This window comes from Nyctibius grandis, chromosome 2, assembly GCF_013368605.1.
Source record: "Nyctibius grandis isolate bNycGra1 chromosome 2, bNycGra1.pri, whole genome shotgun sequence".
In the NCBI taxonomy this organism is placed as follows: Eukaryota; Metazoa; Chordata; class Aves; order Nyctibiiformes; family Nyctibiidae; genus Nyctibius; species Nyctibius grandis.
In genome coordinates this window covers 93,923,539-93,943,123 of record NC_090659.1, presented here as the reverse complement: position 1 = coordinate 93,943,123, position 19,585 = coordinate 93,923,539, and the positions used below count along the sequence as shown (strand labels likewise).

The 19,585-nt window shown below is 37.4% G+C and overlaps 1 protein-coding gene across 3 annotated transcripts in view; it reads right to left on the bottom strand.

Annotated features, from left to right (window-relative positions):
* The window catches only part of COG3 (component of oligomeric golgi complex 3), a 35,660-nt gene continuing 16,075 nt past the window's right edge, over positions 1 to 19,585 (bottom strand). For all 3 annotated transcript variants that reach the window (XM_068421910.1, XM_068421903.1, XM_068421907.1), the window contains 11 exons: positions 18,211 to 18,371; positions 15,690 to 15,795; positions 13,578 to 13,702; positions 12,063 to 12,152; positions 10,022 to 10,142; positions 7,632 to 7,720; positions 7,398 to 7,532; positions 6,119 to 6,194; positions 4,330 to 4,457; positions 3,354 to 3,452; positions 1 to 2,115 (listed from right to left, as the gene is read on the bottom strand). In XM_068421910.1, coding sequence (XP_068278011.1) covers positions 2,086 to 2,115; positions 3,354 to 3,452; positions 4,330 to 4,457; positions 6,119 to 6,194; positions 7,398 to 7,532; positions 7,632 to 7,720; positions 10,022 to 10,142; positions 12,063 to 12,152; positions 13,578 to 13,702; positions 15,690 to 15,795; positions 18,211 to 18,371 — 1,160 coding nt within the window. In that variant the 3' untranslated portion in view covers positions 1 to 2,085. The remainder of the gene's footprint in view (positions 2,116 to 3,353; positions 3,453 to 4,329; positions 4,458 to 6,118; positions 6,195 to 7,397; positions 7,533 to 7,631; positions 7,721 to 10,021; positions 10,143 to 12,062; positions 12,153 to 13,577; positions 13,703 to 15,689; positions 15,796 to 18,210; positions 18,372 to 19,585) is intronic.

Here is a 19,585-nt window from a genome sequence, read left to right as displayed (position 1 = left end):
ATTACTTTAACAATTAGCTGTATGTTCAGCACTCAGGTATACATCTGTGACAAATAAAGTCAATTCTCTTACTGCTAAAAAAGAACACTTCTTCTCAGCGATGCACTGCCCGTGCTTACAGGATGTTTATTGTCTCTGTATTACTGTTATCTTGACAGACAAGCCTCAGGATACAGAATAAAGCTTTACTCTTGGACCAAAATAGGAGGCAACATTTTTATTTAAAAAAATTAAAAACAGCAAGTTTCTAGTCAGATAATATAAAGCATCTTAAATTAATCTTTTGAAAGTATTTACACTATTTGTAAACGTAAATATCTGAAACTGTACATGTTTAAACAAATGTTCGTTTAGCAAACAGGCTGTATAAACTGATTGCTCTTCTATAATCTTTCAACCAGCTGTCCTAGAGCTGTCTGGGTACTCTAAGAGAGAGAAGATCCCAAGCACAAGAGTGACTACTGCAACCGTTTACCCTTCATGTCTTTTCTGTACAACGTCTGTATTGTCAGTCATAACTCTGTACAGCGACCATTAAGTCCTGTAAAACTTTATAAAAAACAAATATACATATATTACAATGCACTGGACATTATTTTACAGCCTGTATTTCTACATAAGTAAAAAGAAAGGGCAAGTTTTCTTCCTTGTTAGTTCCTTTAGTTAATTTTCAAGGAGTCATGTAAGGTCCTACGAGTACCGTTTATGTACCTCAGCACCACTGCTGCAACACTCCTCGTGGTAGCTTCAAATCCCACCATCTTAGTCTCCAGCCACGTGATTTGTAACAGGAAAATTATTAAATCAAAACACCACCGATGTGCATGGAAATTTCTACATATTTAAAAATACAGAACAGGTTTTGTAAATAAGTTAAAAATCTGCCATGTAAGTCACCACATTTTTCTTTTGCAGTGCTGCACAATAAAGACTTACACACTGAGACACCCTAAAGCTGCTTGTAGTGTTTCATTCGAGTAATGGCCGAGTGTTTAGCGTTCAGCTTTCCAAAATAATGACCAATGAATGCACACTGAACCCCATGTACTGATTACCAGTTACTGAGTACTCATCCCCTGTGTTTACCACGCTGATTTGACAGGTTTGCACATTCAATTTCTGGCATCCCCACACACCCTTATTAGCACTTACTCCAGCGCACAAAGGCTGTACAAGTTCCAGTCCCAGTCCCCACTTTAAACAATGTACACCACCATCTGATCTTGGGTAAGGCAAAAAAGCAACACTAACATAAAACTAAGTACCTGAGAATCTCAATGCTAAGCTTTGCTGTAAAGCATCTGAAAATATGCAGTTCCCTCAGAAACAAGAGAAATTATATTGCACAGCTTTCCATTGCAAATCCCAAGGAACTGAGATTCTTTACATGGAGGAAGGTTAGAGCATGAAACTTCAGGTCAGACCTCAAAGCTCCCAGCCACAACAGTATAAGAAAACAAGCACATCCAGTGTTTCAAGAAATGCATCACATGCGGGAAATAAAGTTTTCCCAACTAAGATCCTCTGAATTATGTTCAAGCACGTGGTGGATTACCAAGATTTTCGGAGGAGTTACAGAAAAATTGGAGCATGCTTGCTTAAGTCAAATCGTCATACCAATGTGCTTATCTCCAAGCCTTGCAAATACCTATTACCACTCCCATTTGATCCCCTGCACTTTATTTCCAGTGTGTCTTTGAAAGTGTGGCTTTTCACTGCATATATCAGCTTATTAAAGGAAAGCAAGAAAGGTTTTTACATAAAAAAAAAACCAGGAGTTCAACTTTGAAAACATTTGGATAAGGCAGTAACTGAGCGTCCACAAGAGTGATCAGCAAAGGGTTTTTGTTTTGTTTTCTCCCACACACACACTTCTCAAGCCAATGAACAGGAAGACCTTTAACAAATCAATAAAACTGTTTTTTCTTTCTTTTCTTCCTAAAATAGGGTTAAGCAGCCTGGATAATTTTGATGCAGACTGGACTGCACAGTGGGATTCTTCGTTTACTTCAAGCAAATGTCTTCGCATTCCCTTCACTGTGTGGCATTCAGCTGAAGCTTATTTCAAGCAGCCTCACTGTTGGGTTACTTGGACATCAATAAAAGTAAGTTCACCTGAAAGGTGAAAGGAAAGCCTGCATTAGACAGAGCAGCTAAGTTTCAGAACTGGTGTCTTATATTTTAACCTTTAAACAGCATTCCTAGGAAGCACATAAAGTCTTAAGACAAATCAGAAGATGGCTACAAAACAATGGGCCAAAATTTCCAGTCAAATGCCTACTCATAGGCTTTTTAAAATGCAATAGTTGACCATGCTCACTAGTCATATCAGCAGTCACAACCTATTGTGTAAAAGTTTCTAAGATGACTTCATGCGTTGTCAGGGAACTGCAGAAAATATGCACACTGGCAAAAAACCTTAAGGTTCATCTTAAGTATCTGAAACACATTTGGGATCCTTCGCAATACCCGTTTCCCCCAGATTACAATATGGTTTCCCACACATTTCAGTTTGTAGGAGAAGTGATCCTAAGGATTAACAGATAAACAATTAGAGGAAGCCACCTCCTCTAGGATAACCCCACCTCCTTCCAGTACATCACTCCCACTCTGTGCTCCACATTAGTTATCACACCCCCCGAGGCAACATTCACTGCAGGCAACATCCTCTAATCCATAAACCAGATTATCTGTTTAAATATTGGCATCCTGGGATAATCACGATTCTATCCGCATTCCCTAGACCACTAAGATCAAAGCAAGATTTTTAAAAACTTACTTGGTTTCTATCAGAGCATCCTAACATGGAGAATTCTTAACCCAAATCACCTCTGAGACTAAAGACCTGTCATGTAGGGTTACATTTCCATAAACATCTGCACATTTTCCCAATGCAATTTACTTCAGATGAACCCTTTAATTCTTTCTCTTGCTTCCTAAATGGAAAAGTTGCTGCTTCTTGTATTTGTCAAAAGCAAGACTGCCTTCACATGCAGAGGCTTTTTTAAAGCGTATTCACTAGCTTTGATATCTCTCTGAAAAGACAATGCCCAGAAATGGCAAGACTCTGCCATGACGTTGTACAAATCAATCCCCAGCAACATCAATCACCACCTTCAGTTTAACAATTCTATTGGATATTCATAAAAAAAACCAAACAAACAAAACCCCTTTTAGCTGAGAGCCTAGAGTTCAGATGAAGCCCCAAGTTTAACCATCCAGGACTAACAGGGATAATAAATAAATAAATATGGATTCTAAACACTGAAAATACTAAAATGAAAAATTAATTTTTAAAAAAAAGCCAGTCACATGAAAGAGCAACTGATAAAACAGGGAGCCTCAATAAATACCTGTTCCATGGAAGGACAACCTATGATCTGGAGATCTTCATCACTAAATTCTTCCTTTAACAAAGCATGGAGTTTCTGGAACATTTGCTGAATGTTATTCTTTTAAAAGAAAGAAGAAAAAACTCAATATTAAAAAACACAACACCCATCTCTGACATGAACCAGAATAAGCACCACACACATGGAATAGCTACTGAAGTAACCACGTAGGGAGAAGCAGTCAAGCTTTAAGAGCTTTTCTTTTTAAAAAAGGCCCAAAACAGCCACAAGGAACCCAAGTTGGCTGTGAGATAAAAACCTCAGCTAAGATGTGCTAAGTCAAAACACTGAGTCCTACAGACCCAACCTGGAAGCTTAAAACTCAAGCTTGGTTCTTTCTGGTGTGTTTACAGTGGGTCTCTCATTGAATCTGTATCATCCTCTCTGCCTCCTGTGCTTCTGCCCACACATAACTGACCAAGTTGTACTGGTTTTGGCTGGGATAGAGTTAATTTTCTTTATAGTAGCTCGTATAGTGCCAACTGGAAGATGTGCAGAATGAATAGAACCAGTTGCTTTCCTGCAACGTGTGTGTGTTATGGAGGCTGAGTACACGGGAGAGCAGGACAGCTTCATTATAAAATGTATTATTAGATTTTTTTGTTGTTCTTATTTCATTTCATGTGTCTTTTAAACAGGCTTCTCAGATCAGAGACACCACATTGACCGTAACAGGCTGTTCACTATTACGTTTACTGGCTGGATTAGTAGCCTAGAATAACTCTAGATATACAGATATATGTATGTATGTGTGTCTGTATATATAGACTTATAAGTACATGCATACATACATTTATATAGATATATTACACATACAACCATACACACACAGAAATATAAGGTGAAAAATCCCACAAAATGTGTTTAAAGTCTTTCACTAAACGAAGACCCAACACCAACAGGAAAACATGCTGAAGTACATCCAAGCAATACTCACCCTAACTGGCTTAAACAAAATTAATTCTGTATCTTTATTGGACAAGTATAACGACATGCTTCGTAACGTTGATGGCAGCTTTGTTTTTATTGTCTTATAAGTGGAAGAGACCAGATCGTTGATCTTTGCTGAAAGTAAAAGAAAACATGCTTAATAGGCTAAAATGGCATCCTGCTAGTTGAAATCTACACTCCAGAATATCACCTCCACTTCACTGGGGCTAATCATAACCACAGGGTTGAGTGACAAGGAAAAAGGGGGTGACTGCGCTGTGCAGCATCAACCCATCACACCACCACAACATGCCAGACAAGGCTTTTCTTTTTGGACCTACTCAAGACATCAGCTCTTCTTTCCCTACAGAAAATGCATCCAACCCATTTCTGCAAGTGACCACATCCTCCTGAGGTTCCTGAAGTCACAGCCTTCCAACAGCAACAAAGTTCTAAATATGCTTCTCCCCAGGAAACTCACCTGGAAAAGAAACTGCTGGGGAATAAACAGTGCAGGTAAAGAGAACAGCATTTCACAAATTCTCCTTACTGACCACAGGCCATGTCTGTAAGAAGAAAGGCTGCACAGCCATCTGGATTTTGAATCAACCAGACAGGAATCCTCTCTCAGACACCACCCTTCTTTATTGCTAGGTATTTTAATGGTTTTACAGGATCTTTGCTTAAAAGGCAGGGGAAAAATCCATTCATAGCTTTAAATTACAAAAGTTAAAATACTATGCTAAATCTTTTTCCTCAACTTCTAAATTTTCTACCTACTCCTGCTTTCCGAACAAATGACTCCAAGAAACAGCAGAAGCTCCACTTAGATCTGCCTCTACACATATAATCATCTCCAAACGTTAAGAACACTCCTGAAGAAGCAGCAGATTTTAAGTAGAAGCTCGAGTTAGCCCTTGAGAACGTCTGACCCATGGAGCAGCACTGAATTATGAATGAACGTGGCTGCCTTTGCATTTTAAGAACATGATGCAACAGAAGGTTCCAATGTATTAACTGGAATAATCAGATTTCTCAGTATCACCCAGAAGCACAACTTTGTAATGTGAAGAGCAAAACAACCCAGTAACATCTAAACTATTCCAAATGTTCCTACGAAACTTTCACATTTGAATTCTTAAGAAGAGAGAAACAAAGCTGGATTCCATTTTTGCATAGTGACAGGAAAACTGAAAAGGAAGTAGGTACCAAATGTACAGACAATAAAAGCTTCAATGCAGATTCATTTTTTCTTACAAAAGTAAAAGCTTTAGCTTGATGTAATCAAATAATTCCTTAAGCACATTCCGTATACGGTTGCAGAAATGCTGCTTTCATGCAAGAACAGTCACAGCTCGAGAAATACTCAAGTCATTCATCTACTGCACCAATTAAACGCACATTCTGAAGTTTGTCAGGTTTTGATTTAGAGGTATCTTAAGACATTTAAATTAGCACATGGGTAAAAATAGAAGCCAGGACTTCCAAGAAAAAGGTAGGCAGTTCTTAGGTACTTAGAATTTTTCCAAATCAATCAGTGTCTCACAGTCCAAATTAATCTGGCCAGCTTTTCAGATTGCTATGTTTTAGTAGGCACAGAGACAAATGACGTTCTGAAATACTCGAGCCCCATATAATGCAGCTTATATTGCTCTACTAAAAATGGTGAATGGAAAGGGTCTTTTTCTCTATTTGATGAGAAGTTTTCAGTAGAAGTCTCAAAGTAGTAAATGATCATGGTTTTATTAGCCTACAAGCATCTCAGAGGTAACATGAATATAAAACAAAGCAAATACCTGGTTGTGCCCAAGGCTGCTGCGAAAGGCTGTATTTGGGACCTCCTTGAGTGGCCATTGTTTTTAAAGCAGCCACCTGAAACAAGTACAATCAACAAAACACTGTTTCTTTCAGGTGAATTCACAACAGAGACCAAGTAACAACTGCATAAGTCTCGTAGATATTGCAGAGTATGGAATCTTCCCTACTTAACGACACACAAGGGAAGCAGCTTGACAGAAATGCAATTCAAAATTACAATCCTGATCACTTCTGGAAAGTAAAATTCAAAATGGGATTAAATTTACAAAGACACTTAGGCACCTAAGGATACAAAGAAACGTCAAAAGAGGTTTAGACTTAAGCAGGTTAACCAAACTCCTCAGATTCCCAATGAATCATTGGGATCACTTAGACAATTTATCAATCTCACTGGTTACCCACCTATATTTTAGGCATATCACTGGCCCCTCACCCCAGCATGACAGGCATCAGTAAATTTAATACTGTAATCTTCTAAATTCTCAAAAAACAGCAGCTGGGATATTTGTGATGTCCATGCAATGCTGTAGCCCCAATTAGTGATATGTCATGCTCTAAACCCACTTCTCAGTACACAAGGATCCACATCACACTTTTCATTTTCCTGAAGTAATAGATCCTGCTGCTTGGTTTTCTCAAGACGCCCAGAAACCCTGAGCTCTAGAGCAGGTTCTAGGAAGAAGTGTATTGTAACAAGACATCTTTTTTGTTCCTATCCCCTAGGATGCCTAATCTTTCTGACCAACATTTATCAGGAATTTCTGTCACAAATAGGACTTGGGAGGAAAGTTCTGCTCGGCCAGCACCTCACTGGTGTAAAATATGATGAGAACAGAAAGTTTTAACACCTTTCACAGCCATACTCTAAGACCTCCCTCAAGAATACCTATGACCCAAGATTGCTCTGGAAGGCTCACAAATTCAGTCGAGGTAGGAGTTTTCCTCCAAACATAATAGTTCCTGCCAACTTTCACAGAGCTGTTTCAACTCAATGAAACATGAAAGCTTTTTGATTGAAAAGCATAAGGGTTGCTTTTAAAAACATATTATGTCATGTTCCTTTAATCCATTAGTCTCAAGAATGCCTGGAAAATTGTTGGAACTTTAAGGGAAGCATGACCTTAAAATGGGAAACGCCTTCATCTTCAGCTAACCAGACAGAACTAGCAGTTTCTTCTTCTATACCCAATTTAAATACTTATTCCCTTGTCCCACCAGTATTTCAGTTACGTTAACGATCATACAACATGTTTGTACCTTTGTCATGAACTCCTCCAGCTGTTCTATAAACTGTTTGGTTTGCTGTTGAATAAACTGCTCACAAGCCGATTTCAGATGACGATCTACATCTTTCTTAGAGTCAATATAATGTTCTCTGATTTCTGGAGTACCCTTGAAGAGAAGACAACAATTCTCTCCTTTTTATTTGCCAGACATCACCACCCGCTTAAATGACCCCATTTTTCTTAATGCAATAAGACTCCATATTACCTCCAGTAAGAACTGTATCAAGGCGTTGTTGCTGTTTAGTCTAAAGAATCTTGAAACTGTCTTAGGGTTCAGTATTTTAAATGCTGCGTCTGTGAATCAGAAAGTCACTCACACTGTAAGTCAATGGGATTCAGCTCCAGGAATTAAAAACTTTCATCACTCATTCACACATAAAAAATGGCCTAGCTTGATTAGGACTGTAACATTAATGATTCCACTACTGCTGGGTGTGGAAGCACAAGTGCACATGCTAGAAGCACACAAAGCTTGATCCACTATTTTTTAATTGTACCTATGGTAAACCTGAATCTAACAGCTGCATAGTCTAAACAGATAAACACAGCAAATGATTGATACTAGCTGTAGTGCTATCAGCATGCAACTTATGTGAGGTCTTTTCCTTTTGTAACTGCGTCTACAAGTGAAAGACTTTTACACAAGCTATGTAGTTAAGCAGTTAAAGAACAATATGCAGAATGTGGCCCACGTTGTCTGGGAAAACCAAGTACAGTTGCACGAAATAACTTAGAACTGGCATTTTTCCTCTTTGCTTAATTATTTTAGTTGGGACTAAATAACAAAACATCAAGGTTGATATACACTCATGTTTATGGTCTCTACAAAAGTCCCAAAAAGAAAAGCAACAATGTCTGTAATTAACACAAGATACTGAAATTATTCCTATAGTATTAACAGGATGTTGTCAACCTGAAACCTAGACAAATTGGGAAAAAAAAAATTATCAATACAGTTTAGTATGGCTTATTGCCCTAATGTCATTCATCATCCTATACATCCATCTGCCTTTTTTTTCATCATTTCGAAAGTAATTCTGCGCCCCTCTTGCTGTGTAAAACAACAGGAGGGAAACAAGACACAAGAGTTAAAGAAGTGCTGTCAAAGGCATTAAACAAAGAGGGAATACCAGATACGTAGGCATGTATGTTTTGCACTGAACTAAGAATCTGCACTCCTACGCAGTTAAAGGACACCACAGAGAAAGATTTATTTTGTTCTCTGAATTATTTCCCAGAAACTTCACTGATTCCAAAAAGAGCCTAAGCTATTGATTAGAAGCCTATGAGTTAGTCAGTGTGAAAGTCACTTCTCCCCACTGCATGCTTCAGTTACATGAACCTTAGCTTTATATTACTTTAAAAAAAAAATTGTGCAGAAGCATGACTTTTACATTAAACAGTGTCCCTTTATCTATAAATCCCAAACTAAATCTTAAATCTATGTGCAGAAAGCTTGGCTAAAACACAGTAAAACTCCTATTAGCCATGTGATTTTTCTTCTACAATTCATCCTAAATATAAAAGCTCTACTGGCCTATGCAACACTATGTTAAGAATTAAGCACAATGTACATCTTTTCAACACCACCACCAACCGCAAATATAAAGAAAGTGTTTTCCATTACTTACCACTACCATCTGCAAAGCACTGGCTGGCACAAAAATTTATTCAAGTAAATGAAGATGAGAACAAACTTGTGTGTCAGCCAGGACAAGGCACCAAAAGGATGTATTTGCCCTTTAACCTCCAGTCAACTAGAAACTACTCAACAGGTAGGAGGTTTCATTGATGTTCAAATGCAACAGGTGAAATGGTTAGTGTAAGAATTGCTTGCTTCAGAGTTAAAACAGCAGCATAATAGATGGCAGGAAAGAAAAGCTATTTCTTCAGCTTTCTCTTCCAGGAAGAAGATAAACTTGACATGCTTCTAATTATTTTTCCCATTATCTTTATAAACTTGACAAGTGCATGGCAGTTCATTTTTGTATTGAGAGGGTTTCTTCTGCATTTTACAAAAGAACCATAGTACAATTTTAAAAATCACGGCCATGGTCACTACTCTCTATTTTCCCTTCCTATAACAGACACGGATGCTACGTAAAACTATTCAACAATACTGCTTATTGAACTTGTAGCATAAGAAATCCTTTCCAAAAGAAAACCACACAGAAAGGTCTAGGAAATCTTAATTTGTTCTAGGCAAGTCACCTCTGTATTGTTAAATTCACGTGCGAAACAGCGGTAACAAAAGATATTCCTTTAAAGGGCCAGAAAAGAGGAAAGACATCTCTGTGCAATAGAAATATAGATTACTTAGCTGTTCTTAAAAGGGTTGGATAAATAAGTTAGGTCAGCAGGAAAAAGCGGTCAAATGCATTTCATACAAAAATAAAGAATTTCTTAGATACATCTTGAATCGCCCTGAACAAGAGAACGGTTTTGTTTTTTTTTCAGAGAAGATAAGAACAAAGCAAGAGATTAGAACAAGCATACAGGTCATTGCAAGTGAACATAAAATAAACCCAGAACTTTTGCTGGCACATTAAGGGAGAACAATCCCATCCCATTCTGTAGCCAGCAACTGTTCAGTACCTCTAGTTTTCTTAAGGTCCAGGGAAATCTCCTTAATGGTGAAATCAGTGTGGAAAGGAGCAATTTGTTCACGAAGAATCAAAAGGTGTTTTATTAAGAAAAGCTGTCCATCAACCTGGGTCTACAGCACAACAGAAAGAACATACATTACATGTGAAAAAAACAAACAAACAAACAAACAATTAAATGAAGAGCAAAGTTTCAACGCCTCCACTTTTATTAGTTACTTTCTATAACAAAATTAATACTAATAATCTTACTAACAAGCCTTTTCCATTGTCTGTAGTGCCATTAACTACACTCTGGGATCAACAAATCCCACTTCAGTACTGTTCCTAACACATTGCTCTACAGAAGCAGACTTTATTCACATTTCTTAGAAGAATTTGATTACACAACCATATTACTAAATGTCCACATTAAGTACAGGTATCCACTATTTGAAAGATACAAATTTATTCTTCTTTAAGAGCCAGGAATTATTTAATGTAATTCATATAATTTGTAGTTGAAAAACATGAGGTTCTAGAATTTTTTTAATCATTACGATGATTTAAAAAAAGCTAAACAGTTAATGTTTCTGTTATAACCTTGATTAACTGTGCTATTGTGCAAAGGTCTTACAAGGCATTTTTCTCATGTAATTAAATGCAAAGCTTAGTTAATTTCTAAACAGTACAGCAAAGATACAAAGAGTAAAGCAAGGCCAAGTTCACACCACCGAGACGATCAGTTTTGCACTGCTTGTTACTTTAGTTATGTGCTTTATACTGCATGCTGCTTTTAATCTTTGAAGTTCATGGCTCATTGAGGTAAATGAAGGAGGACTCAAGAATTCAAATTTACTTATGCAAACTGGAAGAGAACTTCCTTTGATATAATATTAAATAACACAGTAAAGAAAAAATTAGATTTAAATCTGCAGTTTTAACAAGTAGAAATGTTTACTAAAAATAAGTGGTGGAAGGATTTCTTGAGGTTTGGGGCTTTTTTATTCTTACATGCACAATTTCACCAGATAATGTTAAATTAATATGCATCAACAACAAAGTGATCATAGTCCTGGGCCAACCTATCTAGAGTTCATCAGGATGAGTTACATTCTCTGCAATATTTTAAGTCAATGCTGACCCCAATATACAGTGCTGGAATGGATATTTAACTGTAGAACTCTGAATCAATTAAATATGAAATAGTTATCTGCTCAGCCTAGAAGGAAACATGGTTTCAATTTCTTTTTAAAGAAACTACATTTAACAGATATTTTTCAAAGGACACTCAAAAGAAATACTTCAAAACAGCTCTTCATTTCTAATAGCAACTAAAACTTTTTTCATTACTAAATATGTACTGCTTGTACAAATCCAACAATTTTAGCCTACTAAGACTTTCTGGTTTTTTTTGTTTGGTTGGGTTTTTTTGTCTTTTTAAATTCACTTCCTGGCTGTTAGCAATTAGCAAATTACTACAGTATTTGTATTAAAGGAACTGTAACAGGAAAAATGAAGGTTTACTCCAACTACTTACAGTAACAAAGTTAAAACGACTTGTTAAAACTGCATTGAATTCTGAGCAACATATCAGATCAAACCTTTTGATAACAGACAGCTTTGAGCAGAGAATACTTAACAAATTTTCCCAGTGAATTTAATACTTAGAAAGATTTTTGAAAATTCAAACAATGGAGGCAGAGAAAAAAGAGAAAAGAGTAACAGGCAGTGAAAATGAATAGAGGGAGCAGAGACTTCTAGCAGAAATTTTTCTTCAGGTGTCTCTTGATTGAATTCACATGAGTTAGAACAGCCTGCAAACACGATTGCTACAATTTGTATTCTACCTTTTCAGATAGGCTAGCATGTAAATCATTATCTTTGCTTTACAATACATTAACTTTAACTAAAACCTAGCAAATCCATCAGGTCTCTGGGGGCAGAGAAACATGCTTTCACTGAGATTTCAGTAGAACGCTGAACAACTGCTTCATGGCTTTAGATATACACAAGGGAAAAAAAAGAAATCATACCCGAAGCAAGATTCTGACCTTATTTTTGCTGATGGAATCAGCAGCTCCCAGCAGCGAGTGGATGCAGGCAGATAAGGCCTCTTGCGATAATCCCTGAAACACTGCCCTCTGCAGAGATGAGGAAATCAGACCAAAAAAAAGGTGTTGGCAAAGCTTAAGCAGAATTTACGAGTTGTGGCTTGTGAAGGATGTGCTCACCAGCATATAAAACTCTAGATTAGCTAGCTACAAACATGCCATCTAAATGCAATCAGATGGGATGGAGCCTTCATATATAAAAGCTTGCTACAGCACTTAGCTAGGCTGGATACAGGTGCACACTCAAGCACGCCCCGTCCACCCCCGGCCCTGAATCTGCACCCGGGTAGTGACGTGGTCAGTGACAACTAATGCATTCACAGCTAATGGCATGAACGATGCTCACTAGGGAACCCGGCTAGACACTTCATGTGTCAGGGCAACTACCTGTGTGTGCAATTTATACTTGCAATAGACGCGAGATCATTCAAGTGAGTTTAACCTCAAGCAAACTCAAATTACCTCAGGTTTGCGCTAGGTTAGTAAATAAATGTGACAGCTGCCAAGGCCCGGATGACACCGAGTAACTCATTAAGCAGCAGCAACTAGATCATACAGCTGAGCTAGCTGTAGAAACACAGCTCGCCTCCACCAGCACTCCAACATAGTACATGACAGCCCTGACTGCCCCAAGACTTGCTACTGCCACTTCATTCATGTCTTCTCCTACCTACAGGGTGCAGGCAAGGCCTACCAGTTCACCTCAGTGAAAAAATAAATAAATCACTGTGTAGATAACACTATAAATGAGCCTCACAAAAAAATGCAAAAGTGACCTCTTCTCCAAAGTCTAGCTGAAAACAAGGGCAAATACTCATTTATCTTTATGAGACTGATATATTATTCTAACGGTCAAGACTCAAAATACTTGTGAAGTAAACACCTTTTTTGTTTCTGTCAGACGTGAAGATTCCTACTGTCTTAAACTTTGGAAATGTCTCCTACAATTTGAAAGGTGAAAAGATGTGCCGCAAAAAAATTCTGAGAACACTTCCAAAATGACGAAGTAGTAGAGTCACCATTTGTAAGACCAGAAACATCACTTTGTCTGATGTTCTGCAAAGCACATCGTAAGAAACACATTCACCCAGTAATTTTGCAATAAGATCATTCTCTCTAATTGACCCAGAACTTTCTATTCTTTCTTGTCCTATTCACTCCTCAACTTTGGTGCAATAAGTATCTTGAGCATCAGACACTGAAGTATTTCTGTAATAGCAAAAGCAACAGATTTACAAACCAGTGCCTTTTTTCTAATTCTACAAATACAAAACTGTCTTGGAAATGATGACCTAAACTCATCAGTTCACTTGTTTTACATAAAGATAGCAGCAAAAAGACTAAGACATAAGAGAAGTCAGTAATTGTCCATTCCTAATTTCGATTACAATTTTTATAAATGGTTCTAGACATTTCATAACTTCACTCAAAAAAAAGAAAGAAATTTTTGCGTACGTCTATACATCTGTACAGTTTGGAGAGACACACTAGAGTCCTTCTGACAGTAGGATACCACATTCCGTGCAGATCTGCTGGTGAAATCATGGTCTGATGTCTGGGATTGAGGGATTCTGCTGAACCTGTTTAAAAGTAAAACACACACATGAAAACCTTGCCCATGTGCCCTTTCAGCTCAAGGAGACTGCAATATGCAATACTAACTGCACTTTATACTGACCTCACAGTAATAAGACATATTTTATTGCACTCAAAAAGGTTAGGTTTTTTTTCCTTCTAGATTTCTGTTGTGTATAGTGCACATGTCTGTGAAAGACATGAATTCGCTTTCCAGGATGGCCCAGCTCGATCTTTTTTACCGAGCTAGTTTTACAGGCATGTCCCCAATGACCCCTCCCAACCTTAGCTCAACAGCTGAAATCGTCAAACAATTACTAAAAAAACAAGCATAGGAGAAAAAAGAAAAAAACATTATTACTGATCACGGAACTACAGGAGATGGTCAGAAAAGAAAGGAAAAAAAAATACATCCATTTTACTTCTTCATGCTTTCTTTTCTGCAGGGGATAATTCTATGTGGATTAAACTGTTGCAGAAAGTGTAGGGTTTAAACATCATGTTAATAAAGGAAAAAAAAATGGCAAAACCAATTTTGTCATGAGGGGTTTGTAAACATAAAAAAAGTCCCCCTCCTGGGTAACCTTTGCAATGATTCTATATGCTCAAAACAGATTTTCACAACAACTGACAATCAGAAGTCTTGTATTATTTTCATTTTGTCCTTAAATCCTGGAAAACAGCTGAGTCAATAGCATCAGAACTCTGATTCCAATTAGCAACCACTCAAAAAAGTACAATTTTTAAAGTTTTACCTAATGATGGAACAAGCACTTGTGAAGTGTTTATGTGATCAGTGTGGGAATTGTCTGAAATAATTCAGCAATCTTTCTACCTTTTGCAACAATAAATTTATTGTCACAGTAATTAGAAGGCCTGTAAGACCTTAGTTGTCAGTTTGAGGTTCCTAGGCTATTTATTAGTCAGTTCAGCTACTCCTGCGGGCACTGAAATGGGAGAGAGGCACCTTTGAAGGGCAAATAATCCCAATTATCTCAGACATTTATCTTCAAATTACACCATATAGGTTTCTGCTGTCTCCTGAATGCAGGTGGGATTTACAGGACTTGTGAATGCCACACACCTAGCTTGAAGCAAGATGAACTCCACTCTCAGTGGGATTTGTGGAGTCCAGCTAGAAACAGCCAGAAAGATCTTCGCAGGTCTTGCAAACCAAAAGCAAGAAAATACCAGGTAATCAAAAGGAATATGAGAAACAACTGACAAAGAGCTGAGAAAGGTGCTGCTGTGAAAAAATAACACTGTACCATTCTGAACAATGATGAAATAAAGGGAGAAATTCTTCATGGATCTTAGACAAAAATTTAAAGGATTGTAACACTCAAATGACTGGCATCAAAAGAGCCACATTTCATGGCATTTGCTTTCAGTTCACTGTAATTTACAGGCACGTGGGTCACATACTTAAAAAGTCAAAGACTATATTGTGAATTACTGTAAACAGCTAGAATTACTAACTGGTTTCAGTAAGTGGGAACACATTAAAAGGAACAAGTCACCTTCCCAGGTAAAGGCACACACACAGACACTCTCAGATGCTCCAAGCATTCATTTAAGAGACATGCCTGACACACCAAACCACCCTTCTCATCTTAGCACAGCTAACAAACAGTAGCATCTGTAAGTATACATCTTGATGGTAGGGCTGCTTTGCAGTAGAAAATATAGAAGCTCAGTTTTACACAAAGTACAATAGATGCTGTCAGCTACAGAAGTAGTTGCTTCACCGAATGGATTGCACTGGAAGCACAAAGAAATGCCACCTAAAGAACAAGATGAAGTTGTTTCTCTTTCAAACAAAAAAAATTATTAAGAACCCTGAGACAAAGTGCACCTCTCCAAATCTCTTACGAATTTCTCTAGAAAATAACCCTTTAAGATACATGCAAGTTTCTCACTGATGGTTCAAGTTCCTGCTCGCTCTCCATGAGCTTTATGCTTTAATTTGACAACATGAGATATATTTCATACCAGATTTAACTAAGCTGCAGGACTCAGGATCTTCTAGCCGGACATCTGAAAATGAAGCCTCAGATGGCAGCTTCTTTTGTTCCTCTTTTAAACTCTGTGCAATTTGCTGCAGAGGAAGATATACCACAAAATTTTAAATTTATTTTTTCTCCTCAATTTAAGTAGCATTATGCTGTTTTTATCACAACAGGGAAAAAAATACTAAATTGCAAAAGGAGTCAGCTAGACTCAGCTCCTCAGTGTTTCAAAGACATTAAAAGAAATAAAGGCATGTTTCCAAAACAGTAGCAGAAACCTTTCAATACCAATCTAAGATTCACAAGTATTACACAGATCTGTGTAAAGCACTGTTCTTTCCATTTCGCCTGGTTTTGCTGATCATTAAATAATAACCAGTGAAGTCACCTAGGAAGAGAAGCTCAAAATCGGGGAACCCAATTCAAGACCCACTTGGAGGTCATACAGATAATTTCTGTGATGGCTTTATTCCTATCAATGATTATGTGCAGATGGCCCCAAAGTACTCTCTAGTTTATTCCCTGCAGGAGTTCAACAAGAAGCTTTCCCCTAACATTACTCAACACTTCAACGTTTTTCACTACTTGACCTGTTTCGAAGCAACAAGAGGCAGCAAGAACCACCGAAGAACTGCATTAATATTTGAGCAGAACAGCACAAGAAATATTTCTGTCCTGTGCTTTTAACATTTTAATAATTCATTTACTCAGACAGAAAGTCTCTCTGAATAGCAAGGTTTTGAGGTTTAAAAGCAATCAAGTAGCAAAACGAATCTCAAACCAGGCAAAACCTGAAGTCTTATGAGGACATATGAAGAGCAGCGTAATTTCTCGATTCAGAATGAACTGTAAAACTCACTTTCTTCTTCCTAACTGAACAGCCATAGGACTCTAGTTAGAAAATATGGCCTTGTGTAGAGTAAGTATCTGCATTGCTTGCCTACAGAAGTTATAGCTAACATTAAAAAGTTCTCACAGTCATTTTTTTTATCCAGTTCTATTTGCACAATTTTAACAAAAAAACACCAAATCAAACAAACCAACCTGCACTGCTAAGAGCTATACTGGTAAAACTTCTGATCACTAGTTGTTCTGAATGGAGGGATCCCACTTAGCTACATTTTGTGTGGTGGGCTTCTCAATTACTATTTTTGCTTTTTCTCCAAAAGCTTATTAGTCCTTAAATTTTCAGTATAAAGGGCAACTATTCTCAAACTCACTAGCTTCAGGGTTTGTAAATGCTTTCCTAAAAACCTATGAATGTCCCTTATAATCACCAAAGCATAAACTGTAACATAATAAAAGCTTTAGATGTGTATACAGACAAAATTATAGCAACAAGAGTTCAGTACTAAGAGTTTCTCAGAGTGTTTGTTTGCAGGCAAGAATTGAGCACAATAAGGTACAGTTATACAATGCTAAATTCTTCCAGCCCACAGCAATATATATATATATATATATATATATAGCTATAAAGCTTCTGCATTTTACGTAAGTAATGCTCTGATTCTGAAGTCAAACAACAGCTTCTCTACCAACTGGTCAGCTGCAAATTAAGTCCTACAATTTTCTAAGCACCACCAGCTACTCTGGTAGATAGACGGAAAGCAGAACAGAGCAATAAAATCTGGATCTTGACAGTCCATGTCAGAATTGCTGTTCTTGGTCAACTCAATCCTTTGACAGCTTGGGCCTCTCACTATGAAATGAATGGCAACAGTTATTTGGGGGGGGATCCTTGCTATGCTTAATCCCTTCCATGCAATGCTACCTTTCAGTTGCATATCAAATGCAGTTTGCTCTAGTCAAAACTAATCTAAAGTCCTTCATCGGCGACTTTTTTATTTCTGTGAGTAGCTTCGTTCTGAAATCTTTAATCAATACAGTATTAACCTTTCAAAGTAGGTAGAATTGGTTTGATTCCTTTCAACAGGAACATTGATTCCAAGGGCTTGGAATGACTACAAGAACGGCTAATACTGATAAGGACTTGAAAAAGGCTACTGGAAACCATTGCTGACATGTTAAATTATCTAAAGGTACAAGCAAGTTTCTCCTCATACTGTCTGACCATAGCATACACACATGCATATCAAACACTAGTTGATCAGTAATTCTGAAAACAAACTTACGGCTAACTGTGCCTGTCTAAAGCTTCTCTTCAGCTCCAGCTCAACTAGAAAATACACTTGGTTAACACCTCCTACTTATGAAAGTAAATAAAAATTTACTGCTATGAGAGAAAATTTAGAAGCTTCAAATTTAGATAAAACTGTTAACTGGGAGAACTATCGCCAGTTTTACTGAGTTTGACGTAAAGTGTTCTCTGACATCTAGTTTAGGGTCATAATTTAATCAGCAGGTGCTAATTTGATAGTGCTAGTAATACTAAATACACCTAAGAACTGGAAAACCCCATTTGCAAAGAACTATACTGCATAATTGTATATACGGCATATAAAAAGAAAACCAATCAGGGACAATAAAAAAAGCTGATGCTATACCTCCATCATTTCCAACTTGTCAGGATATGCAAGATCGCCCGGAGCAGGCTTGTAGCCTGTGATATCAGTCTGAATGTAAATATGCGTCCTATAGACAAGACGCTCTTGTACATCTTCTAACATCTGCTTGACACCAGCTGCAAATGCACCCAGTTGTTCAGCTGAGAAAGGAAAAAAAAAGGCACAAATTTGTTAATTTAATTACAAAACAAGCTTAGACACAAAAGTTTGAAGTATTGCACATAGAACCGTCACAAAACTGGCTTGCTGCAGATGAAGTCAAGACTATTTTTGGAACAGCAGCATGCAGACAGAATTGTGACAAACAAGGAATTACTGAACTCCATATTGCAGTTGCTTCAGCTCCCCAAATTTTCATTAGACTGTGAAAACGCAATCTCACACTGATAACATCAAACGTCATGTTAGAATTAAGCACTCTAATTATTTGAGACCTGGGTACATCGAGTGGCATTTCTGCCTGGACATCAAACCAACATGCTTTGGTTCTATCACAGCCAATGCCTGCAGTGTGACTGTGAGGAGCTAACAAGCTAATTCATCTACCTACCAGAAGAGAAGATCCAAAGCAGCTCACGTCCAACTTAAGAACTATTCTATCAGCCTGAATTTAAGTAGTAGAAAGACACTTCTTAAGACTAGCCGAAAGATTATGTCACCAATTTTTTCCTCATTCCCAATAGGCTTACAATTCTACCTCCAGGAAAATGAGCAATTGCTCATCATATTGGCATAGAGACAAAAAGCTACACTGTGTTATATACCAGCTACCAAGTATGATTTCTGTTTATCACTTGGTGTAAGGTTAAGACTATGAAACGATTCCATTACATGTTGGTCACACTAAGGAAATGAGATATCAGCTTTTTTTTCTGATCGTCTCACTTTTATGAGGCTATGAGCTCTGAACAGTTCCAAAACTCCAAAATCTCTACTAACTATGTAACTCCTCTGCTGAAGCTACAATTTCTAGTCTGGGAAACACTACATCAAGGAGAATGAAAAAATCAGGTTTGCTTTCCTTTCTTTTATCATCATGTATGCAGAAAGCTCTACATGGATGATGCATTACCAGGGCCAAGTGAAGCAATTCATCCATTTGAAAAGTTCATTTAAATCAGTCCTGGTGCACGTATACACACTAGGTGGATGGTTGCTTGCATTTGTACAATCTACAGAAAATACGACTCTGTAACATCAGTATATTAACTTAAATGAAGATATATACAGACCCACAAATACAGACCTTTCTCATACAAATGGAAAAAAAAAACTTCATTTATTTAAAATAACTTTACCATAGCTTTGTCACATTTAAGGCCCATTAGAAAGAAAAAATCTAGGGGTTTTGTTG